The sequence below is a fragment of the Branchiostoma lanceolatum genome, chromosome 5 (genome assembly GCF_035083965.1).
Source record: "Branchiostoma lanceolatum isolate klBraLanc5 chromosome 5, klBraLanc5.hap2, whole genome shotgun sequence".
Taxonomy (NCBI): Eukaryota; Metazoa; Chordata; class Leptocardii; order Amphioxiformes; family Branchiostomatidae; genus Branchiostoma; species Branchiostoma lanceolatum.
The window spans coordinates 19,567,273-19,592,951 of record NC_089726.1 but is presented as its reverse complement, the minus strand read 5'-3'; the positions used below and the strand labels follow the sequence as shown (position 1 = coordinate 19,592,951).

General features: G+C 41.1%; 2 protein-coding genes and 1 long non-coding RNA gene across 7 annotated transcripts; 2 read left to right on the top strand and 1 right to left on the bottom strand.

The window, feature by feature from the left end:
• Nucleotides 1-966: 966 nt before the first annotated feature.
• LOC136435926 (uncharacterized) lies at nt 967-3,227 on the top strand. Its single transcript, XM_066429635.1, has 5 exons — nt 967-998; nt 1,405-1,482; nt 2,139-2,210; nt 2,426-2,503; nt 3,152-3,227. The coding sequence occupies exons 1-5, from the start codon at nt 967-969 to the stop codon at nt 3,225-3,227; spliced, it is 336 nt and encodes a 111-aa protein (XP_066285732.1).
• Nucleotides 3,228-3,494: 267 nt separating this feature from the next.
• Nucleotides 3,495-4,382, top strand: LOC136435857 (uncharacterized). Its single transcript, XR_010755983.1, has 3 exons — nt 3,495-3,589; nt 4,039-4,104; nt 4,341-4,382. It is a non-coding gene; the product is annotated as an uncharacterized lncRNA (long non-coding RNA).
• Nucleotides 4,383-8,032: 3,650 nt separating this feature from the next.
• LOC136435618 (neurogenic locus notch homolog protein 1-like) lies at nt 8,033-24,046 on the bottom strand. 5 transcript variants are annotated; one of them, XM_066429258.1, is made up of 19 exons: nt 23,925-24,046; nt 19,584-19,669; nt 18,447-18,845; nt 18,172-18,312; nt 16,196-16,336; nt 15,914-16,051; nt 15,490-15,630; nt 15,188-15,331; nt 14,897-15,034; nt 14,595-14,738; nt 13,561-13,698; nt 13,253-13,396; nt 12,210-12,347; nt 11,901-12,044; nt 11,455-11,592; nt 11,161-11,304; nt 10,867-11,010; nt 9,988-10,125; nt 8,033-9,667 (listed from the first exon to the last, which is right to left on the bottom strand). In XM_066429258.1, exons 2-19 carry the CDS (start codon nt 19,654-19,656, stop codon nt 9,414-9,416), a joined length of 2,841 nt encoding a protein of 946 aa, XP_066285355.1. In that variant the 5' UTR covers nt 19,657-19,669; nt 23,925-24,046; the 3' UTR covers nt 8,033-9,413. The 5 variants fall into 5 exon arrangements, with proteins under 5 accessions (XP_066285355.1, XP_066285357.1, XP_066285356.1 ...); XM_066429260.1 differs by lacking the exon at nt 11,455-11,592; XM_066429259.1 differs by lacking the exon at nt 12,210-12,347.
• Between the last annotated feature and the right edge of the window lie 1,633 nt (nt 24,047-25,679).

Here is a 25,679-nt window from a genome sequence, read left to right as displayed (position 1 = left end):
GCTACAAGACCAAGCAGAAGACAACCACAAACAAGAGAACGAGATTCTGAGGTAAGAACAGCCATTTTCTACTGACTTCTGTCCTGCCCTTGGTGCTGAAGTGATATCTATTATGTCGCTTTCTATCAAATAAAGTTTGAACTAATAATGATAATAGAGCGTAAATGTGACAGTAACCTTGATTTTTATCTGTTACATTTCATTACTAGACATTTAAGAAATAAATGCATGATATGGTAAAATGTTTAGCTATCAACCGTGTTTTCCAGATCACAGGTTTTGTGGTGACCTTTTTACCGTGTACTTATCATAACCACCCCCGGCAAACATTTGTTCTGTCTTCCATTGTTTAGCTACCTGTTTGAACCACTTTTTAGAACCATCAAAGATACCACACACTCTAGCATACCCAACAGTATGATATAAACCTGTAAAATGTACTTGTGATCTTTGACCGTTGAAATCAGGCAAGTCATTATGCTATTTCACACTGATAGCCACATTTGCTACAATTTCCTTCATGATATATCTTTCTACGGATTTTGTTTCCAGCGAATTCGCCAGAGGACTGCACATGGCCAACACATAAGTTTACAAATAACTTAACTGTCTTAAAATCGTATCATTTAATCATAAGAACTAGAGCTCTAATCATTGTGAAATTATGCAAACTTGACTGCCAATAAAAGTTGTTTTGTATAAGTGGATCTAGGATTGTGTATTAGTGTGCCAAATGCTATGCACATTACTGATTTTGAATGGCTTCTGTAGACAATCTGACTAAGCTCTAAAATCTCACTGATTTTAGAGTTAAACAAGTTGCCAATGCCATTTCAAGTTAAAAGGAGTGAAAGAAACACTTGTGACATTTATAGGTTCAATGAACCTGGAAACAAGGTTCAAATCACTTCTCTTATTATTCTTAACATTGTTTCTTAACATTGTTTCTTGATGTCTTTCCTTAGCATGATCAGGCGCCTAGAAGAAAATGGAGAAAGGTATGTCCAAGTCGTCCAGTAATAAATTCTGGGGATCAGGATGGTCGGCCCTTCACCAACTCGGCCTAGTCAACTCGGCCAAACATACTTATAGGATTAGGGTTGGACCAGGGTTAGGATTAGGATTAAGCTCTAAGGGTTTAAGGGCCGAGTTGACCAGGTACTGGAGCAGAGTTGGTCTGATTAGTCATGGGCCGAGTAAGTCAATATCCCAATTTCTGTCACTTTAGATGTATTTTTATTGAATTCAGTGCCAATATTTTGCAATAAACACATTGTGTTATGGATTGTGAAAAATGCAATAAAGAAATTCATGATAAGGTTTAATTTTACTATTTTCATCAAAAGAGTTTATACAAAAAATAATGGCAGTGATCTTAATTGTTCCTTTTGTTTACTCTGACAGGGAGAGAACTGCATCAACAGCAAAGATCGAGGAGCTGGAAAAGTGTCTGGTAGAGATAAAAGAAGACACACGACACCGGTGAGTTGAGTTCACATCACTCACTCACTCACCAACCCACTCACACATTTACTCACACCTTTTTCTTATTCACTCACTCATTCACACACACACGCACACACACTCTGACACAGTCACACTCACTGATACACACTCACACTCAATCACACACTCACTGACTCGCACTTATTCATTCATTTACTCAATCCCTCACTCATTCACTCACACACACACACTCACTGATACAGTCGCACTCACTAATACACTCACACTCAATCACACACTCACTGACTCACGTCACTACCTCATTCATAATTTACTCAATCCCTCTCATTCAATCACTCACTCACTCACTCAATCACTCACAAATTCACACATTCACTCACTCACTCACTCACCCACTCACTCACCCACTCACTCACTCACTCACTCACTCACTCGCTCACTCACTCTTATAGATTCCTTTGTTCCCTGAATCTCCTGAATATCAAATTATGATACTTGTCTGAGTATCAGACAAGTATCATAATAAAGCTACTGATATCTATTTTTTTATCCAATATCATATTATAATAAGATGTAGCTGCAGAGACTGTGTTGCAATCTTAAAGAGTGACTTATTTATATTTTTATTGTAACAACAGATTTCTTGTTGTCTATTCTGTGTAACACAACAGGGTCTCCCAGAAGGATGAGTTCATCCAGCAGCTCCAGGCTCATGTGGCTGTCCTGGAGTCAGAAAAGGAAGGGTGAGTTAACTTTGTTTCAAAACTTTAGCAAAAGGCTTATATTGCAGTATAATACATGTATTTTGATTTATAAGGTATGGTCAGAACCTGAGTTTTATCAACTTTAAAGTCCAAGTCTTCTAGTAAGAATATCAGTGTGACAGTACATTTACAGATTTGCTGCCACTCTTTTAGAAACAAAAAAAAGGAATTAAACTCTCACCTCTCTTACCCAGGGAAAGAACTGAGGTAGCAGCAAAGATCAGAGAACTAGAGAAGCGACTTGTGGACCAGGCTGCAAACACACGACAGAGGTGAGTTGGGTTCAGAAATTAGACTCACCCACTCACTCTCATTCACACACTCACACAATCACTCACACAATCACTCTCACACAATCACCCACTCACTCTCACTCATTCACCCACACAATCACTCACTCGCTCATTCACTCACTCATTCACTCACACAATCACTCACTCATTCATTCATTCACTCACACACTCATTCACTCACTCACGCACTCATTCACTCACTCACACAATCACTCATTCATTCACACAAACTATTACTCACACAATCACTCACATTCACTCACCCACTCATTCATTCATACAAACTATTACTCACTCACACAATCACTCACTCACTCATTCATTCAGTCACACAAACTATTACTCTGGCACACTCACACTTAACGTTGCCTTATTGTCCCTAATGTTTTCAGATTTGGGAGTACTTGTCAGATTAGTTGTAATAATCATTAAACCTTCCGTTGACAAGGTTAGGGATAAGATACTGATATCCACTGATAATAGAATAACTTATATCATTTTTTTCTAATTGATAGCTACATGTATATTAAAGGAGAGTCCACTGTTGTAATCCACACGAAAAAGAGACTTCCTGAATTTTGTATTTCTTTATTCATCTAATTCTGTCTATTCTGTTTACCACAACAGAGTTTCTCTGAAAGATAAGGAGATACAGCAGCTGAAGGCCCGTGTGGAGGTTCTTGAGTCAGAAAAGAAGGGGTGAGTTATCTGCATTTCAAGCCTTCAACGAAACTATATATATCATTTTGGTAAGAAAAAGTATAGCTAAAATTCTAAATCTGTGCCCCTCCTCCTTTTATTCTACCCCATAACATGATATTGACAGGTGTCTTAAAATCTGAGTACCATTGAAGCAATGACCATCTTGAAACAGCATTTAAACTGCTTGAATGATAACTTAGGTTTGATAGTCAATCTGTTCCATCTGAATGGTGATCTATATGACTGTGTGCTATTTTCATGTTTTACAGGTTTCATGAGGCCAGACTGCAGGAGCACACTCAAACCCAGCAAGAGAAGAATGTCCTGATCGACCCGCTGCCCATACTACAGGACATACAGAAGGTATGTGACATCCACACATTTTGCTTTCAGCTTTGTTATTCTAAAGTGGTGGGAACCAAGCATGTTGTTACACAATGAACCAAATAAATGTAATGTTACTGTGATACACCATTTTTGTCTAACAGACAAGGTACATTTTCAATCATTATGCTATTGTATTGTTAATGTAACACTTAAACACTGAAATGTAACACTATTTAATGTTTATACTATTGTGTTTAATGATACCAATCACTATAAATGGAAAAGCTAGAGAATTTGGAGACTAAAAGGTCTTCCCAAAGTTTCGTTCTGACACTATTTTTACCTTTATACTTAGAATCATCTCATCTTTATCAGTTGACCAATACTTTGCATTTGTACAATGTGCTGTTTGTTGTTTCCAATAAAATGTATGAAACTCCAATGTGCATTAAGGAATAATCAAATATTCTATGTCGTTTTTTAAGATGAGAAAAGAGAATGAGCTGAAAGCTGCACATCAGCAGGAAATGCTCAGAAAGATGCGAGAACAGGTGAGGTTTGGAAACTGATTTTGTTCATCCAAATTATTCCGTTAAATCTTTGTTTATCACTGCTAATGATATGATGCTGCATAATATGAATATAAATGTTATTGTTTTATTATATCCTGGTTGGTGAAGTATCTTCCATTTGCAGTATCATCGAATTAGGTGAATACTGTCAGACACTCTTTAAATGTGCATTAACAGATCAATTAAACATGGAGAAATATCTATTACATTGTTAGATGGAGGCTAACAAGGGGTTAGTCATGAAGCTCAACCAGGTGAGTTTTGCAAATTCTGAAATGTTTTGATGAATACAAATGTTGTAGTTGCCCCTCTGATTTTGCAAATATAGCATGATAAGTTATCATATCAATTTGTGCTATCGAGAAACAGGAGAAATAAGACAATGGCACTGATCCGTTTTCATTCTATATTTATAATATGTTTATTTTAGTTTACGTTCTGTGCTGTAGTATATTCATATTAGATGCAAATCCTATGCTTGCCAAGATGCACTGTTCCATACAATTAATATTTCCCTTTTACCATGGCATCATTACAGGGGCTTACTGAGATTGGGGCACATGAACATGTAAGTCACAAGTTTATGTACCCTATAGTACAAACTACAGGTTTTGATTTCATGCTACTGCTGTTTTAAGTGTCCTTTTGTAAACAACCGATCGAAATATTTTTAAGCAATTGTTTTAATTCAGTCTTTGTTAAGCAATTACAATAACAAAGCAATAAACAACAAAAAAATTGTTTATGGAAAACTCAAGTATGTTGTCACTATGTTATCAGGAAATCTTAGGTAAATATTAATTCCATCACTGATGGGGTGAACACTTGAAACGTCTGATAATTTCATACTGTAATCCTGTGGGATAGATTACAATAGAATCCTATTATTGATCAACAACAAATTCTTCACTGACAATCAAATTCTCATTTCCATGTTGCTGACATTTTCCTGTCCATGGTGCTGATTGTTATGCTGTAATCGCTTCTTTAGGGTAAAGTGAAGAAAAACATGACAGGGACGTCAGAAAAGAAAGAACCTGCGGCTTCCGAGGTGCCCACGCTACTCATCAACGGCGTCCCTCTGCAAGATGAGGAGCAGCACAAGGAAGCAGATGAGAAGGAAGCTGTGGCTTTCGAGGTGCCCACGCTACTCATCAACGGCGTCCCTCTGCAAGATGAGGAGCAGCACAAGGAAGCGAATGAGAAGGAAGCTGTGGCTTTCGAGGTGCCCACGCTACTCATCAACGGCGTCCCTCTGCAAGATGAGGAGCAGCACAATGAATCAAATGAGAAGGAAGCTGTGGCTTTCGAGGTGCCCACGCTACTCATCAACAGCCTCCCTCCACAAGATTACGAGCAGCACAAGGAAGCAGATGAGAAGGAAGCTGTGGCTTTCGAGTTGCCCACGCTACTCATCAACGGCGTCCCTCTGCAAGATGAGGAGCAGCACAAGGAAGCAGATGAGAAGGAAGCTGTGGCTTTCGAGGTGCCCACGCTACTCATCAACGGCGTCCCTCTGCAAGATGACGAGCAGCACGAACCTTCAGCTGTTGCGGTGCCCAAGGTCCTCCTCAATGACCTCCCACTTCAAGATGATTTACATATACAGCATGTACAGACAGAGAAGGAAGCCGCGACTGTTGCGATGCCAACGACTGACAAGCCAGTGAAGTACATTCCCGATGAATGCCCCCCGACAAATGGTGCAAATGAGGGCGAAACATTCGGGAAAAAACCTGCCATCCCACAGGGCTTTGTTAATCGCAACCTGCCGTCAGGTGATGCAAACGTAACAGAGACATCGGGAAATCCTGAGCTAGAGCCAGAAGGCCTCGCTGAGCAGAGCGTCACCGGCAATCTTGCAGAGCACAGAGTCCATCCACACCCGTCTATAGTCCACTTCTTTCCGCTTGATGCGCTGGACGAGGCTATACCTGACTCCGTCGTGCAACAGTACCTCCTCTCTCGACGTCTAGCAGCCTATGCTCACCAGGCACGTTTAATGTTGTTACCCGACTCCGTCGTGAGACAATACCTTCTCTCTCAACGCATAGCAGCCTATGCTCAACAGGTACGCTTAATGCATGCAATGAATCGTGGACAAACAAATGCTCCACCCGACAATCCTCACTCTGCTCGAAAGCCAGCGTCGTCCCCAGCACAGGCCAGTTCGGGAGATGACAAGCTTAATCACCGTGAATTGATGCAGAGGCCCTCCTTCAGATTAAGGGCGTCTTCGGACTCACTGTCAACTCCTGAAGTCGGTGGTGAAGACATAAAACCAGAGTATACAGGAGCACCGTCCTGCAGGTGGAAACTGGAGAAGTCTCATCTTGTAAGAGGAGATAAACCCCGAGGACTTGAAATTTTGCTTGAGAGTCCATCTACACCAGAACATGTCCACGCCGCGCAGTAGAAGGTATTGCAGAGATGTCAACTCACCGACATGTTTGGCACTGCGTCGACCAACGACATGGCTGCTGCGTCCTGCCACGGAAAGAGCCACAAGTTTCCTGGCACTGAGAGAGAGGACACTGTCTGAGACGACCCAGCTTCTTTCCCTTCTGAAGTCCAGAATTAAGAAGGGCTACAGACTGACCACTGCGTTATTCTGATTGGAGCTGTATCAGAAAATACTTGCTGAAGACTTAACGAGATTTTATGCGACAATGCAGATACTAGACTGCATGTTCAACAAGGTGATAATTAGAAATTACAAGTGACTACTGTGTCAACAATGGCGTGTCGACTCAGTATAAGTCATAATATTCTACCATTTGTCTACACTTAGTTTCTATGTGTACATGAATATCTGGTGCTTAAATCTCTGCCACAAAGCAATAGTGAACATTGCTACAACGTAATTTGATTGGCTTATTCTTTATTTAATATTTATTTAGTCATTCATTTTATTCATCTCCAAACACCAGCATATGTGATTTTATTATGCTTTGTCATTGAAGTTGAATATATAGGTCATTGTATGTAAACGAAAACACAACACTTCGCTTCAAAGATGACCTGTTTATTTTTTTATATGTGTAATTGTATTGAAATTGTACATAGTTTTGCAATTATACGTACATGTATATATCAAAGTGAGACTCATGTTTGAACGACAGAAATCTATTTAAAAAAACACAGATTTTAACCAAAGTATTTTATGATGTTTTACATCCATGTATATATGTGAGTGAGTGAGTGTAAAAACAGACATTTTTAACCAGAAATGTATTTTGTGATGCAAATTAGAACTACATACACTGACTGTTATTGTGGCTTTGTACATATTATGTGAAATGTAATATATGTGTCTTCTGAAGCGCCAAGAGGATTTTGCTGTGTTTCTTGGATTGTGTTACCGGTGTAATTTTTTTTTTTTTTTCATGGAATAGATTGAGAGATGAAATGTTAAACAATGATGTCGCAGCTATGTAATTCAGCCACATTAATTAACTTGCATACTCCGTGCGTTTACAAAGTGAACAATTTGTACCTGAAAATAATAGCGTTATTTAGCGGCGCAACTTTAGTAGTTCCGCAAATATTTCTGAAGGTTGTAGTTGCTTACATAACCTATGTAGTGCCTGCGTTAAAAAGTACAAACGCGCCGAATAAGTCAGGTTTCTTCCCGGAACGGAATGGTATGGCGTCTGTCCACTATACTAGCAGACCCGACTATTGCGGCTGTGCAGAGCGTCACCCAGAATCTTGTAGAGCAGAGTCCATCCACAGTCTTCTATGGTCCACTTTTTTCCGCTTGACGATAGCAGACAATATACCAAGTTACACAGCAATGCGACAACGGGATCGTGAGTTCTAGCTGCGAAAGTGCAAACAACATCATTTCTAATACTCCATCAGGAGGTCACCCTCCTTCCTAGACTAATGAAGACAGACAAGCAGATTTGTTAGTACCTTTTTATTCCCCAAGTTTCATCCTTCATGTTACGTCACCCGGTACTAATTCTTCGTCCCTTCTGGAACATCTGACATAAAACGACGTCACTTATGAGGTGCTCTAGAATTATTTGAATCCAGCATCTCATTTGCATAAACTTCATCTTATTATCTTCTAGATAAGATGTATACAAAACATACAACTTCGATATGGGCATGTTGTGTGCTTAATATGGGGGTGGGTTGTCGCCTAGAGGTGGGAAGGCTACGTAGAAAAAATGATCTGACAGGATCTGATGGAAGAGTCGAGCTTTTACCATATTTAGGGCACTTCTTCCCACAGTAGAGAAACTACATGTAATCTTCTACAATACGGAATGGCGTTGCTGTCGAAAAACCACAATCGATAAAGACATCGTTACCAATATCAACTAATACACCTGTAGCCCAAAGTTAAACAAAGATGTTATAGAATAATATGACTGCTTGTTATCATTTTCAAAATGCATAAATTGCTTAAATCTAAGTTGTAAATAGATACATTGCGAAATTCAACGTTTCCATTCCACTCTCCTGACACTGGGTAATAGAGGAATACAAAATAATCTACTACCAGATTCCATAGCTGAGATGTCGGCTCACGGAAAAAAAGTCTATCAGTTGATACTGAGACAATTATCGAAAGTTGGAATAAATATTATTTGTGCTTGATCTTTTTTCAGTCATTTTCACTTCGTTACCTTTTCAAAGTAATATTAGCAATACTCGGTCAGGATAGCCGAATTCTATCCACGAATTATTCATTCTAAATTCCTCTGTATCTATGAGACGGAGTATGAAGACTATCACAACAAAGCAGAGCAAAAAGTACAGTACACTAGATACAGTATGCAAACTATTATCATTATATAGTAACCATACCAGCAAAAATAGCACACACCTACATATCTTTTCAACCCAAAATTGAAAACGATTAGTTGCACATAAGAAATAAAACACCACAAAAGTCTAAACCTCTGAATAAAAACTGTATCTTAGAATTGTATGTATTCTGTGTAAATCTTAGAAAGCAATTGAATTTAAATTCTAAATTGTAACTACCTATATCATTACAAAAATATTGGTAACAAGACATAAAATGAATCCTTACTGGTGACACGTTAACACCTATTTTACATCCAGTTAGTAAAAAAAAGGTAGAACAATTTTCAAATTAAAGTTGACCAGTATATGAGACAATGCTAGAAAGAGTAGCTTCGAAATGTCATAGTACACACCTTACATGTATACATCAAGGAGATTTTCACATTAGACGATAACAGCCAACCCAATGGTGATAAAGTATATCATGAGTGATACAGTATATCAGATTTCAAGTCAGCAGTATATCATTCGAACATTGCTTGTTCAGACACAGTTGACAAAATGACCATCAAAGTACATGCGAATGTGAGCAGAAATGCTATGTCTAATGATCCAGCTCCACTAACGGGCTGCAGCAAGCATCCGGTTCCGTTAGCGTTCACGACACCATCGCCGGCAAAACCAGCGTTACAGGTACAGCTGGCGTCAAGTGCAGGTGCGGGGTTGTCTGTACAGGTGGCGTTCGCGTGGCACGGGTTGGACGAGCAGGCGTTGACATCTAGAGATGGCAAGATAACATAGTAATCATGTGTATGCTCGAACTCAAGGGAAATGAAACCTAATTACGTAGAACAACATCTTTAACAGAGCTGGGGGTCGGTACAGACTTCCAATCACCTTTGACCCGGCGGTTACGTCACACTTCCGGAAAGTGACGTGTACAAAGCAACTGCATTCTCTAGTATCCGGAAGAAGACCAGGGTGTGTTGTGTGTAGGAGCTATGTTCTATCCTATTTTTCAGAACAGCTGGAACATTTAGGACTGTCTGACACTAAACGGAGGCCAGCGCATGAATAGGCTTTGCCAAAACGTTATACCTGAACATCCAGTTCCGTTAGCGCGACCATCTCCAGTATATCCGGCGTTACAGGTACAATTGGCGTCGATGGCCGGAGGGGGGTTGTCAGTACAGTTGGCGTTTGTATGGCACGGATTGGACAAGCAGGCGTTTTCATCTGGAAATGGAAGCATGGAATGAAAGTGATAATCACGGTGAGGTACAAAAACAAAAGACATCAACGAGCGTTTGTTGTTTGAGAGTGCAGAGGATTTTCATCCTCAACCTACTGTAAAATCTACATGTGGCCAAGCAAACACGAGTGAAAATTATTTACAAAATTGCTATCTTGCCATTTCCTACACACCCTACATTGCTTACGTCACACATTTCAAATTTCTAAAACGGAAAATACCAGAATTATCAAATTTCCTTGTTAATTAAGCCTAACTGAGCCTTAATTTGTATAATTTGTATATCATTATGTACATCTCTATACTTAAGCTACCGACTTAAGCTTGAGCAACTATTTTTGGTGTAACGGTTGACATCTTTCAAACTGCGTTTGTTTCCCAATAGCTACTCAATGCAACGGACAATATGAGGGGATCAAAGATAGGATATGAGATAACCCTTTACGCCTGTGACGTTAACTCTTAACACCCTGCCAATATCCGGTGCAACTTCAAAAAGAACTGAGCTTTAGTGACACAGACAGACACATCGACACATTCCATTTCGTTCCATTTCGTACTTTCTGGGAACCCTCGAAAACAATGTCTAAGTCTGTTCACGGAAGGAAAAAACAAATGAAACACGACAGCTCCTTTCCCATCCCCGGCATAGGGCGTAAAAACCATTGGTCACGAGTTTCCTGGAAACTTTAAGCTAGTGGAGCCTCTGGCCGAAAATGTCATACCTAAACATCCAGTTCCGTTAGCGCGCCCATCGCCTGTATACCCAACGTTACAGGTACAGTTGGCGTCAAGTGCAGGGGCGGGGTTGTCTGTACAGGTGGCCTGGGCGTGGCACGGGTTGGATGAGTTCAAGCAGGTATTGATGTCTGGAAAAGGGAAGAGAAAAGATGAAAAAATAATTGACAACATGACTGACGTCACGAAATATGAAAATGATCAAATCACTTAGATCATGCATCTCAAAGACTCTGACATAAAAATCTTGTACATGCAGCTACCTTATGTTGACATAATACCTGAACATCCAGTTCCGTTAGCACGACCGTCTCCTATATACCCAACGTTACAGGTACAGTTGGCGTCAAGTGCAGGGGCGGGGTTGTCTGTACAGGTGGCCTGGGCGTGGCACGGGTTGGATGAGTTCAAGCAGGTATTGATGTCTGGAAAAGGGAAGAGAAAAGATGAAAAAATAATTGACAACATGACTGACGTCACGAAATATGAAAATGATCAAATCACTTAGATCATGCATCTCAAAGACTCTGACATAAAAATCTTCTACATGTAGCTACCTTATGCTGACATAATACCTGAACATCCAGTTCCGTTAGCGCGCCCGTCGCCTGTATACCCAACGTTACAGGTACAGTTGGCGTCAAGTGCAGGGGCGGGGTTGTCTGTACAGGTGGCCTGGGTGTGGCACGGGTTGGACGAGCAGGCGTTGATATCTGGAAACAGCAAAATCAAATTACAATCAGTAACATCATAATCTTTAACAAAATATGACATTGGGCCAACAAACTGATATTTTTGGTTCAGAACAAAATAACGACTGTTTGTGCCAAATATGGCTAGCTCATTGATTATTTATGGGTGAGTGTCGGTGATGTTACCAAAACTAGAAATGAGCGGGTGGAATAGCAGGTCGACTGAGACCTAAAGGGTATCCCGAGCCTTTCCCGAGCGGGTTTCAGCGCTGCTAAGTAGATAAAGGACGGTGTGATTTAGCGGCTTAGCGAAAAGGTCAGACATTTACCTGAACATCCAGTTCCGTTAGCACGACCGTCTCCTGTATACCCAACGTTACAGGTACAGTTGGCGTCAAGTGCAGGGGCGGGGTTGTCTGTACAGGTAGCCTGGGCGTGGCACGGGTTAGACGACTTCGAGCAGGTATTGATGTCTGGAAAAGGGAAAAGAAGAGATAGAACGATGATTTTACATTGTTTTCATGACTAGTGTCGCCAAATAACAAAATAATAAGATCACTTGGACCATGTATCCCTAAGAATCTGCCATAAATTTAAAGAATCTTCTAGCTACTAGCTACCTTATGCTGACATAATACCTGAACATCCAGTTCCGTTAGCACGGCCGTCTCCCGAATACCCAACGTTACAGGTACAGTTGGCGTCAAGTGCAGGGGCGGGGATATCCGTACAGGTGGCCTGGGCGTGGCACGGGTTGGACGAGCAGGCGTTGATATCTGGAAACAGCAAAATCAAATCACAACAAGAGTTCGGAGACCTCATATCTCCATGAACTATTCTGTTTATGCAAATGACTTTTACATAATATATGCTTGGTCATAAACATCTTCATCAAACTTACACATGCTGCAATATTGACAGTCCCATCATTTTACACTTAGATGAATCATGGCGCTTTTGCATTGAATTTGCAAATTAGGAATTTATTTGCATAATTGGTATCTGTTAATGCTCCACTTGCCATAAACTACACATGTTACATATATTTGAAACTTATAATGGAAAACACTGCAAATATAGATTTTCCTCATCAGTTATGCAAATTAAGTCCCAATTAGCATATTATCACTTCATTATGTACATCTCCTTCCAAACTACCTGCATACTACATATCATGGAAATCCGGTGTTCCTTTTTTCCTTGGAGGATTTTCACAATAACGCCCCTGCAGTTCTAGAGCAACCTGCTAGGAAGGCCACACCTACACCACTTCTTTATTACATCACAAGGTATCTGCCACTCAAAAATGAAGACCATAGCACGTCCAGGTCGAAAGATAAAAAAATGGAAGTTATGTTGCAGTACCAAGGTCACATACCAGGGTTCCCCAAATCGACCTTGAATTTCGGCTTTACAACACCCGCCCACATACCAAATATCGATTTAATCCATCAAGAGGTTCTTGAGGTATGCTGACTACAGTAGTGCGGAAACACACACACACACACACAGACACACAGGCAGACACACCCAAAATTATATCTCCATTTTTCTTGGAGATAATCAGTAACATCATAAGCTTAAGAAAGATGGCATTCAGCCACCTAAGCGAAATGTCTTGTGAACTCCGTATATGGTAACTACAATTCTAAGTGACTTTCCGAAAACGTCATATATGTACCTGAACATCCAGTTCCGTTAGTACGACCGTCTCCTGTATACCCAACGTTACAGGTACAGTTGGCGTCAAGTGCAGGGGCGGGGTTGTCTGTACAGGTGGCCTGGGCGTGGCACGGGTTGGACGACTTCGAGCAGGTATTTAAGTCTGAAAAGGGAAATAAAGAGATAGAACAATGACTATACATTGCTTTCATGACTAGTGTCGCCAAATAAGAAAATGATCAAATCACTTAGACCATGTATCCCAAAGACTCTGCCATAAGTTTAAAGAATCTTCTAGCTACTAGCTACCTTATGCTGACATAATACCTGAACATCCAGTTCCGTTAGCGCGCCCGTCCCCTGTATACCCAACGTTACAGGTACAGTTGGCGTCAAGTGCAGGGGCGGGGTTGTCTGTACAGGTGGCCTGGGCGTGGCACGGGTTGGCTGAGCAGGCGTTGATATCTGGAAACAGCAAAATCAAATCACAACAAGAGTTCGGAGACTCCATATCTCCATGAACTATTCTGTTTATGCCAATGACTTTTACATAACATATGCTTGGTCATAAACATCTTCATCAAACTTACACATGCTGCAATATTGACAGTCCCATCATTTTACACTTAAATGAATCTAACGCGTTTGCATTGATTATGCAAATTAGGAATTGATTTGCATACTTGGTATCTGTTGATGCTCCACTTGCTATAAACTACACGTTACATGTATTTGAGACTTACAATGAAAAACACTGCAAATAAAGATTTTCCTCATTAGTTATGCAAATTAAGTCCGAATTAGTATAATTTCACTTCATTATGTACATCTCTTCTTAAGCTACCTGCATACTACATATCATGGAAATCCGTTGTTTCTTTGTCCCTTAGAAGATTTTCATAATAACGCCCCTGCAGTTCCAGAACAACCTGCTAGGGAGGCCACACCTACACCACTTCTTTATTACATCACAAGGTATCTGCCACTCAAAAATCAAGACCATAGCACGTCCAGGTCAAAAGATAAAAAAACGGAAGTTATGTTGCAGTACCAAGGTCACATACCAGGGTTCCCAAAATCGACCTTGAATTTCGGCTTTACAACACCCGCCCACATACCAAATATCATTGTAATCCATCAAGAGGGTCTTGAAGTATGCTGACTACAGTAGTGCGGAAACACACACACACACACACACAGACAGACACACCCAGAATTATATCTCCATTTTTCATGGAGATAATCAGTAACATCATAAGCTTAAGAAAGATGGCATTCAGCCACCTAAGCGAAATGTCTTGTGAACTCCGTATATGGTAACTACAATTCTAAGTGACTTTCCGAAAACGTCATATATGTACCTAAACATCCAGTTCCGTTAGTACGACCATCTCCTGTATACCCAACGTTACAGGTACAGTTGGCGTCAAGTGCAGGGGCGGGGTTGTCTGTACAGGTGGCCTGGGCGTGGCACGGGTTGGACGACATCGAGCAGGTGTTGATGTCTGGAAAAGGGAAAAGAAAAGATAGAACGATGATTATACATTGCTTTCAAGACTAGTGTCACCAAATAAGGAAATGATCAAATCACTTTGACCACGCATCCTAAAGACTTTGCCATCAAGAATCTTTTACATGTAGCTACCTCATTCTGACAAAATACCTGAACATCCAGTTCCATTAGCACGACCGTCTCCTGTATACCCAACGTTACAGGTACAGTTGGCGTCAAGTGCAGGGGCGGGGTTGTCTGTACAAGTGGCCTGGGCGTGGCACGGGTTGGACGAGCAGGCGTTGATGTCTGGAAACAGCAAAATCAAATCACAATCAGTAACATCATAGTCTCAATAAATATGACATTCAGCAAACTAAGCGATAGTTATTGTAAACTCTGCCCTTAAGTGTATGGTAGCTGCAATTTAGTGGATTTGCAACAGAATCATGTTTCATGTACCTGAACATCCAGTTCCGTTACTACGACCGTCTCCTGTATACCCAACGTTACAGGAACAGTTGGCGTCAAGTGCAGGGGCGGGGTTGTCTGTACAGGTGGCCTGGGCGTGGCACGGGTTGGACGACTTCGAGCAGGTGTTGATGTCTGGAAAAGGGAAAAGAAAAGATAGAACGATGATTATACATTGCTTTCAAGACTAGTGTCACCAAATAAGGAAATGATCAAATCACTTTGACCACGCATCCTAAAGACTTTGCCATCAAGAATCTTTTACATGTAGCTACCTCATTCTGACAAAATACCTGAACATCCAGTTCCATTAGCACGACCGTCTCCTGTATACCCAGCGTTACAGGTACAGTTCGCGTCAAGTGCAGGGGGAGGGTTGTCTGTACAGGTGGCCTGGGCGTGGCACGGGTTGGACAGGCAGGCGTTGACTATGTCTGCAAATGGAAGATGGCAAGAATTTGCACATTGGCGTGAAAAAAACAAATGATTAAATCCTTGTTAATCATGTGTCTTGTAGTATCCTGCCGTTGACGTGGCACGGGTTGGACGAGCAGGCGTTGATGTCTGGAAACAGCAAAATCAAATCACAATCAGTAACATCATAGTCTCCATAAATATGACATTCAGCAAACTAAGCGATAGTTGTTGTAAACTCTGCCCTTAAGTGTATGGTAGCTGCAATTTAGTGGATTTGCAACAGAATCATGTTTTATGTACCTGAACATCCAGTTCCGTTACTACGACCGTCTCCTGTATACCCAACGTTACAGGTACAGTTGGCGTCAAGTGCAGGGGCGGGGTTGTCTGTACAGGTGGCCTGGGCGTGGCACGGGTTGGACGAGCAGGCGTTGGTATCTGGAAACAGCAAAATCAAATCACAATCTGTAACATCATTAACTTGAGGAAGATGACATTCAGCCACCTAAGCGATATGTCTTGTGAACTCCGTATATGGTAACTACCATTCTAAGTGACTTTCCAAAAACGTCATATATGTACCTGAACATCCAGTTCCGTTAGCACGACCGTCTCCTGTATACCCAGCGTTACAGGTACAGTTCGCGTCAAGTGCAGGGGGAGGGTTGTCTGTACAGGTGGCCTGGGCGTGGCACGGGTTGGACAGGCAGGCGTTGACTATGTCTGCAAATGGAAGATGGCAAGAATTTGCACATTGGCGTGAAAAAAACAAATGATTAAATCCTTGTTAATCATGTGTCTTGTAGTATCCTGCCGTTGACTGGAAGCAAGCACAATTATGGTGTATTTCTGTAACAGCTTTGCTGATGCGTGGGCAAGAGACAACTTCCGATCACTTAACTAAGTTGGTGATAGATATAGTTGACTTTGGTAGGATATGGTTGCGAAGGTTGGTTTTGAAGGCTTGTGGAGAGAGAGAGAGAGAGAGAGAGAGAGAGAGAGAGAGAGAGAGAGAGAGAGAGAGAGAGAGAGAGAGAGAGAGAGAGAGAGAGAGAGTAGGCAGTCCATTGGAGCTCCAGCCCAGAGATGCGAGCAATACTCAAAGCATGCAATGACAAATGGTGGATCTCTACAAGTAAAGCATACTCACAGGAGCAAGGTAGTCATGTTTGTTTGTTTATTTGTTTGTTTGTTTGTATTGCATACCCGGTAAACCACCTCATGGCGTAGCACCCCAGATTTCTGCTGAAAAATACAAGCAGCATATCCAGACAGATTTATATGATCCACTCACACCGGGGAGAACCCTTACTCTTTTCGATAAGTGTGGTGGGTTCTTTTACGTGCTCGAGGTTCGGCTCTCCTCAAACACGGGACCTTCACTTAACGTCCTATCCGAGGGACGTCCCTAACCGAAGCTAGGTACTCATTTTCACCTGAGTGAAGTGAGGAAAGTCCTGTAAAGTGCTTTTCCAAAGGGCACAATGTCAACGGGACAAATCAGGGAATCCCGGGTTCGACCCCATCACCTCTAGGTTCTGGGGCCAAACACCCTGCCACTGCGCCACCGCGACGCTTTTGGCTCGAAATTACTGTCATTGCTACGGATTTAGCAACGATTTCTATGCAGTTTCTCCAGAACAAGTCAATGGAGAAGATAAGATAAAGGAGCCAGAAGGAGTCGCTCTCCTGTGTTTTTTTTACATGTTCGAGGTGTGGTTCTCCTCAAAGTCAGAACCTCACATTCTAATTTGGGCCTGCAAGGGATTCAAACCCAGCACCATTAGATTCCAAATCAACAAAACTGACCACTGGAATACATTAACACCATTGGTCCATCCTCCTTGCGTAAACCCCAGTTACATGTCTACACTATCGAGCCGCGGGGAAGTCTTGAATATCGGCGCTGATTGATTGCGCATTAAACAAAATGTGTGACGTAGCGTTGTACTAAAAATAATAATTCAATAGCATTTTCATCGCAACCACTGGCACTTGTTTTAAAAAGCAGAAGATTTCTCCACCCACAATCGCCTGCAACTTGTTTTGTTTGTGGTACCAGATAGTCGGCAAGATGGTGAAGTTTTGTTGCATATTGCATTATCGGTCCTTTTGAAGTAAACATAATCTACTCTTTTAATACGAAGCCAACTAGGATAAATACCAAGTATGAGGGGGACATCTAAAAAAATTCAATTTTGGGCTAGGCTGATTATCAAAAAGGTCCAGTTTTTTGGGGGGTGAAGGTGGTTTTTAATGGTCCAGTAAGAATATGGGTGCCTGGAAGAGCCCATCCATGCATAGGGTTTCAAATTGGGAGAGATCCATTTCTGACTGGTCTTCAATACATTTATTCATTCAAATACCAACATTGCAGACATACAACAAACGTTAGCCTCTATGCCACAGTCGCTTTTTGCGTGGGGAGGGAAATGGGCGAAACATGTTGCATTTGCTCCCGCAAATGTTGCCTTTCTAGTTGTTTTTGTTTTTCTTCATTATGTGCACGCTATCGTTTCCTATACTGGCTTCGCGGAAATGTAATAAATGTCGCGTACCTGAACATCCAGTTCCGTTTACGCGACCGTCTCCTGTATACCCAGCGTTACAGGTACAAGTGGCGTTAGTAGAAGGATAGGGTGGGTCTGTACAGGTGGCCTGGGTGTGACACGGGTTGGGCAAGCAAGAGTTGACCCCGACTGGAGATGGTAAAATTAAATCATAATCATTATTGAATAATCAAAGTTGCTCATCAGCTTAAAGCTATTTGTGTGCATGTAAAGCCAATTAAATGCCGTCAGACTGTTTAAAGCAATGTGAAGTTCAATTTTACCTTGGGCACACAAGGCGTATCCATTGTTATAGTTATTCCCAGTGGCGCAATAGCAGTTAGGACCAGTGACGCTACCAGAGCAGCCAGCTCTCTCAACACCACAGGCAGATCCAGACCGAAATGTGGTTGCCATGACGACGTAGATTCTGTCCATCTGGAGACATTGCGATGCACGTCCACCACCACTACATAGCTGTTTGGCTATTTCGTCCATCGGCCAACCGCAGTTATTTAGACCAGTCTGGACGCAGTCTCCTTCGCACAATGAGCCGAGGCCGACACACGGTGCGGCGTAACCCGCAGCCTCACATGTAGCATTCACGTTGGCACTCGTCATCGGTCCAGAAGCTTGCACCTTGAAATAGTCGTAGCCTGAATACGTTGTCAAAAATAGTCCAGCTGAAGAAAAAAAAGGAAGAAGCTATGGTCACTCAGAGATATCACAGCTGGAGTGATGATCAAAGAAAAGCGGTAGGGGCATACATATACATGTACCAACAACTACTCTCGTGCAAGGCCCGCCTATTGTCAGCCAATGACGTACTTCCCTACTCTTAATATAAAGAACGAAAGTAACTAGCCAATCGCGCACATTGCCTAATTGGCCATAGATAGCTTTCCCTCCACGACGCCTAGTTCAAATGTTGATTAAGACCCCAAACTTGTCAATAGATCTTTTGGCTAGACGCGCCTTGCTGCACGGGATTCTGGTTAAATTTATGACTTCCGGGCCTTATCCTCAGGTGCTAACGGTAAGCCTATGGGTAAGACATTCGCCTTGTTACATATATATATATATATATATATATATATATATATATATATATATATCTATATATATATATCTATCTATCTATCTGTATCTAGCTATCTATATCTATCTATCTATCTATCTATATCTATCTATCTATCTATCTATCTATCTATCTATCTATCTATCTATCTATCTATCTATCTATCTATCTATCTATCTATCTATCTATCTATCTATATCTATCTATCTATCTATCTATCTATCTATCTATCTATCTATCTATCTATCTATCTATCTATCTATCTATCTATCTATCTATATATATATGTATATATATCTAGCGTTATATAATATGAATACATATATGATTTGAAATAACCTACCTTGTCCTGCTCCAGTATAAGCCATCAAGCTCAGGGAAAGGAACACCCAGATCATGGTCATGCGCGAACCCATTCTCTCTCAGCACCTGTAGTACAGCGTAGAACAATATGAGAGTACACTCAGACTTTCAAGGTTATCAAATATCGCAGGTTCAATGGACATCATCACCGCAATCCCCCATACGGTGAGGTGGCGTCTTGCTATAAGGTGAACAAACAGACCCGGAGTTAACTTCAGCCCGGGAGACTTGGTGTGCCAGACATCGCCGAACTGAGCTGAGCCAGCTGCCAATGCCTGCCGATAGCTGTACACGGTTTTTGCCTCCATGAAAAATGGAGGTATTGTTTTGTATGTGTGTGTGTGTGTGTGTGTGTGTGTGTGTGTGTGTGTGTGTGTGTATGTGTGTGTGTCTCTCTCTCTCTCTCTCTCTCTCTCTCTCTCTCTCTCTCTCTGTCACACCTAACTTTTTGAACATCTAACTGTAAACATTCTTTAAAGCTATCTAGTGAGGATGCTCCTACAGTACTTGTTGAATTGCCAACGAATTTCACTCTAATATAGTTCGAAGGAAAACGAATTTCTGAAGATCCAAATTCTGGGTTGATAACTCTGGTACCTAGAGGCGCGACTATTTCTTGTTATTCTCTGAGTTGGTACTAGATACTTGTGACATCGTGTGGCGCAATCGGTAGGGTGTCTCGCCCAGAACCGAGAGGCCCCGGGTTCGAAACCACTGCTATGCCCCGATGTTGTGCCCTTGGGAAAGGCACTTAACACGACTTTTCTCATGATCACTCCAGGTGTGAATGGGTACCTGACGTCGGCTGGAGAAGGTCGCATTGAGGTCACTTGCTGGCGCCAAATGGCAGCCTCCCAAACCCTTGCGACAGGTCCACAAAGCGCAAGTGTGGAGCAAATATGCTGTGTATTATGTGATTGTAAACCCTGCAGCAATTCAGCACTGGCTGCCATTGCACGGGTAATTTCTGACCAATAAACTATTATCATTGTTATACTTTGTGGGTACGGTGCGTCCACCAGTTAATCAGTAACTTTGTACATCTCTTGACATTTTTCTTCTGTGTTCAAGCTTAAGTGGCGTCCACTGTAGATCTGTTTTCATTATGGTGACACTGGTACCCCTGTCGTAATAGTTCGTACCGAGTCTGTCAACTTGGTTCTGTGATCTGTCCAGGTTATCTGTGTCTTTTTTTGTTTTGTATATGGACCCCATAGTGCTTAAGACGAAGCGCAATGCTTTTCGCTATGGCTCGTTTTATCCATCAACCTCTTCTTGAGCTATAACGTTGGGTAACATAAATTCGTGGGGTACTTAAATTCGGGATTTTTCGAAAACGGGGTATTTAGGGATATGTGCTAGATGCAACATCAGTAATACCGCTAGAAATGCAAACTTGACAGACTAACGTATTCAGAACACTGGCTGAAAAGCTTCGATAAGCATGCATTAGAAGGCAACGAGGACAAAAACTCTCCGTCCCTTATTGGAACAGTCTGAGGGCTTCGTGGGAGAAGCACACTACATCGTTGTCGGCTGGTTTATAAGACAAATGTCACATCCACTTCCTGCTAAACACAATCATTTACAAGACAACTTATTTTCTTAAAATTGCTGACCTGCAATTGGACTCTAAGTGTGATCAATCATCAAAACCCCTCTTTGTTGCTACAACCTATGGCACGTGTATTTTCCCGCCGCCATATCATTACCCAGAATCCTGTTGTCAAGCAGACGACAAAGGTTTGTGAGGAACACTTTTTTGTCTAAATGTTGCGTGTGATTGTGGACTGAGGACGATATTTTCCTCAAAGTTTGCTCCTAACACAACAAGGAATACATGGACATAGTAGTATTGCTACGGCATCCGGCTAACTTTCCATGAATAATGTACACGTTGCCATGACGGTGGATGTCGACTTTGACGTTCTATAGCTACCGACTCAACACACGGGTTGTTCCCGTAGGCCTGATGTGTGCGGTACGGCCGTTTTTTCATGTATTTTTTTACTTGGACATGTCTATATCCATAGCACTCTCCTCAAGCCAAGGATGGAACGAATAGCTGCTGTATAGAATGTAATTAGCGGTAAGATATTCAAGACGAATCTTCTCTCCCGAATTAATGTTCACCCCTGTCCGACAGCACCGTCATTGTGCGTGCGGCGGACGGTAGTTTCAAGTTGAAATATTATGGTGTCAGCACGACTAGAGACAAAATCTACCATATATATGATTAGTGCAAAGATAGTACATGATACTAACAGAATAATAGAAAAAAAGGATGGTTTAATGTTCTGCTAGATTGATTTCAGTCAACCATTATCGGAAAAATCCCGAATTTATGTTACCCAACGTTACACTTTCAAATTTTCAACGTCCAAAAGATAGGTGTCTGTGTCCACACCTGCGAGCTCGATAACAATGTTGAGTAAGAAATCCCGGAGGGGAGCTGTCGGTTGTGACTGATGGGCTGATTGGATTGTTAAATACCTTGAGGAATGTCTGAATGGTCATTTACTTAATCAAAACCATATGTCACACAGGTACTTCTTTATCTAACTTTAAACGGCAGTTTGAGTAAGATATTAAAGTTTGGCGCGGAGTGATATACATAAACCTTGTGTTGCGCGTGTTGTGTTACGTCACTCTAGGTGAACAATTCGGATTCAGGACAAAAGAAGACCCGCATGGTAAAATTCTTTTCAAGGTTCCACTTAATAATTACTTTCATACTTGTCAATCAGATCAAAAGTAAGTTTTTGTACTTTTTGTTACGTTTATATTGTCGTGCGCTACAGAAATCAAGTTGGGTATTCTTTTTTTTTTCTGCACCATATGAAACAGTACCACACATGTCAATTATCCACATACTGAAAACGAAGTGAGTTTGAATAGCCAAATGATTACTCAGTTACCAATGAACAAAAGAAACGCCGTAGGAGGAAATTCTTTTGCTTTTGGCGATCTGTCTAGTAGTTTGATGACTAGGCTAATGATGATACACACAACCACCGTGGAAAGACAACAACATGGAAGAAGAGGACCTGGGCATCGGTTGGATCAAGGAAGTTGATCCTATTTGCTTGGTTAGATTTTCTCAGTAACGTCAACTCCGTCGGAAACCATAAGTTCGTTCTTTCAGACCTTTCAAGTGGCTAGAACTCGTCATTTCATCACCGGCAGCTCGCGCATGCGCGCTGTGGAAAAATGCACCAGAAAATGCCAGTCAGAAATGAGAACCAGTTCGACCAGAATAGGGGCCTTCCGAGAATCTACCCTCGAACCACCACAAGGTAGTATTTACATATAACTTTCCCCAAACGACTTTTTTTCTCCGGTATATATGGAAGAAGAAAAACTTTATAGCGCAATTGTAACAGGTACAGTGTATGGCAACGTGTACATACATGACGTTTGAACTATTACTAATATCTACCCATCAAAAGAACCAATCTAATATAGAAATTCTCTAAAGAAGCAGCAAATCTAATTACAAATCCATAAATTTTCATCATAATGCCAGATGAGTAGAACATATGCCATTTAGATGACTTTAAAGTAAATATTTCTTTTAAGAAGATATGCTCACCACTTATCAAACTATTTAAGTGAAAGTAATCTCGATCCAGTTTTAGGTCACTTAAGAGCTATTCTTCTACTGGGGTCGTGACAGAGAAGACAGACGCTATGTACAGTATCTACAGGTTCATTGTACCGGGGAAATTCTCCTAGCTCTTTTCGACAAGTACAATGAACATTGGACCACAGCTTAACGTCCCGTCCTATGGACTGCAACCCTTTCCGGTAGCGAACATGTCGGGTGAGCGACACAGCTGTGATTCGAACTCACGGCTTTTAATTCCAGAGAAAGGGCCGCTAAACCACTGGACTACACACGCTACCTAAAAGACTACATTTCCTATTTTCAAAAGCCTTTTAAAATTTTCAAAAACAACATAGTGGGTGCTGCTGACAAAATTGAGTTCAATTGAGGGTTTTTTCACTGCTGTGTGACGCCTGCTTGGGGCATAACTATAAACCCTTTCATCAATGTCCACCAAATTTCAAATCATTGTCTTAACTTTTCTTGCAGGACATGCGTTTTTGGAAGTCATGCAGTCAGAAATAGGAGACAATCGGCTACCGTAAAGATAAAAGACAGAAAGTTGCAACTGGAAAAAAACTTTTCGCCAACGGTTTGGGCAATCTACTGATCAGAGTGTCAAACTAAAAAAGTGAGAGACCGTCCGTTTTTCCATCAATTCCTCACAATAACTTTCTGAAGAATTGAATAAAAAAACAATAGTATACAACATACCGCCTTATAACTGTTGATCGCAGAAACCACGCCGTGATGAGCTCAGAAACTCCCGAATGTTACGTGACGTCTTGTCCACACGCCGTTTGGGGTCGGACTGAATCACTGTGGATCTATAGAATCCAGAACTGGTTTAACCAGAAACTAGAGTTCCACGACCTCATACCTTCGCCAAATGATTTTAACCTTTATGACTGACGTATTAGGAGTGTTTCTCATCAATCATAAATCATACCAGTTCATTGTCTTAAAATGTAACATGTCCAAAGTATGAGCTGAACAAATTTATCATCAATTATGCAAATGAGGCCCTTATAAGCATAATTTGATTCAACGATGTTCACATTCACATAACGTCCCGATGCCACAAAAAAGGATTAAATGTGTGAAATTGCCGTCTTTTGCCAGTGTGGAATAATAGAGGTTACTCATTAAGTATGCAAATAAGGCCCACATTTGCATATTTTCTATCTATCAACAGTCCTCTCTTCCTCAGTTACAATTTGAATTGTCATATCATGGAACAAAGCGGATTTTTAAAGTTGCCTCATTAATTATGCAAATTAGAATCTGATTTGCATAATTATCGTCCAATCATACTAAGCATCACAAAAGCTATCTACATACCAAAAATCATGACCATCCATCAAGGCCATCATGTTATAGTATTTTCTCATTAATTATGCAAATGAGGTCTTCATTTGCATAGTTTATATCAATTAATATTTTTCTCTTCCTCAGTTACATATGTCACATGTTTCAGAGTCCTATCATGGAATTTGGCGGATGTATAAACTTTCCTCATTAATTATGCAAATTAGATACTGATTTGAATAAGAAGTGTCTAATCATGTACATCATCACTCAAGCTATCTACCTACCAAAAATCATTACCATCCATCAAGCCCTTCTTGAGTTATTCCCTTTCAAAGTCAGACGCAAAACCTGCTCCTGCAGTTCCAAAAAAGCCGCTAGGGGGCCCAAACCCACACCACTTACTCTCTGTCCAAAGATCTATCTACCACTCAAAAATCAGTTCCATAGCATGTCCAGAACACGAGATATCAAAACAGGAAGTTCCGCTGCAGTACCGTAAGAAGCCGCTATGGGGCCCAAAATCTCATCGTTTTTAGGTCTCATCAAAACCTACCAACATACCAAATATCAAGACAATCCATCAAGGCATTCTCGAGTTATCCTGTGCCACTACAAACAGACAAACAAACAGACAAACGCTACCCTCTGCATAACCTTCTCGGCGAAGGTAATAAAGAATTGCCCTTAGGGGGCCTGAAGCAAATGAGATCAACACAGCCGCCTTCCATCAACAGACAACAACTCCAAACATTCCATCCCTCTGATACTGTGAAACACGGGGAACTAGAGTGCTCCTTCGCCAAACGATGTTAACATTTTTGAGTGACGTATCATAAATGTTCTCATTAATTTCCTTTGCAAATAAATCATTTGCATAAAATATGTCAGTTGATCCTCTTCTCTACCCAAACAACACAAGTTGTTCAAAATATGAAAGTCTTGTCTAAGCAAAGAAGTCTATTGTAACATTCTCTCTTAGATGATGTAAATGATGCATGATTTATGATTTATGTCTATTGATGCCCACATTGACTAAGATTCCAAATGCCGCAAATTCCCATCATTTACCACTATGGAATAATAGTATTTTCTAATTGATTATACAAATTAAGTATCTATTTGCAAAATTGATATCTATCCATATTCCTCTCAAAGTTT

What these genes read in the sequence shown, in the direction of transcription:
- LOC136435926 (XM_066429635.1), top strand. Translation starts at nt 967, where the DNA reads ATGATCAGGCGCCTAGAAGAAAATGGAGAAAG. An exon ending in CTAGAAGAAAATGGAGAAAG is followed by an intron (nt 999 to 1,404) that starts GTATGTCCAAGT and finishes TTACTCTGACAG; the next exon opens with GGAGAGAACTGCATCAACAG. An exon ending in CTGGAGTCAGAAAAGGAAGG is followed by an intron (nt 2,211 to 2,425) that starts GTGAGTTAACTT and finishes TCTCTTACCCAG; the next exon opens with GGAAAGAACTGAGGTAGCAG.
- LOC136435618 (XM_066429258.1), bottom strand. Translation starts at nt 19,656, where the DNA reads ATGGGTTCGCGCATGACCATGATCTGGGTGTTCCTTTCCCTGAGCTTG. An exon ending in TAACGGAACTGGATGTTCAG is followed by an intron (nt 13,397 to 13,560) that starts GTATTATGTCAG and finishes TTCCCTTTTCAG; the next exon opens with ACTTAAATACCTGCTCGAAG. An exon ending in TAACGGAACTGGATGTTCAG is followed by an intron (nt 12,348 to 13,252) that starts GTACATATATGA and finishes TGCTGTTTCCAG; the next exon opens with ATATCAACGCCTGCTCGTCC.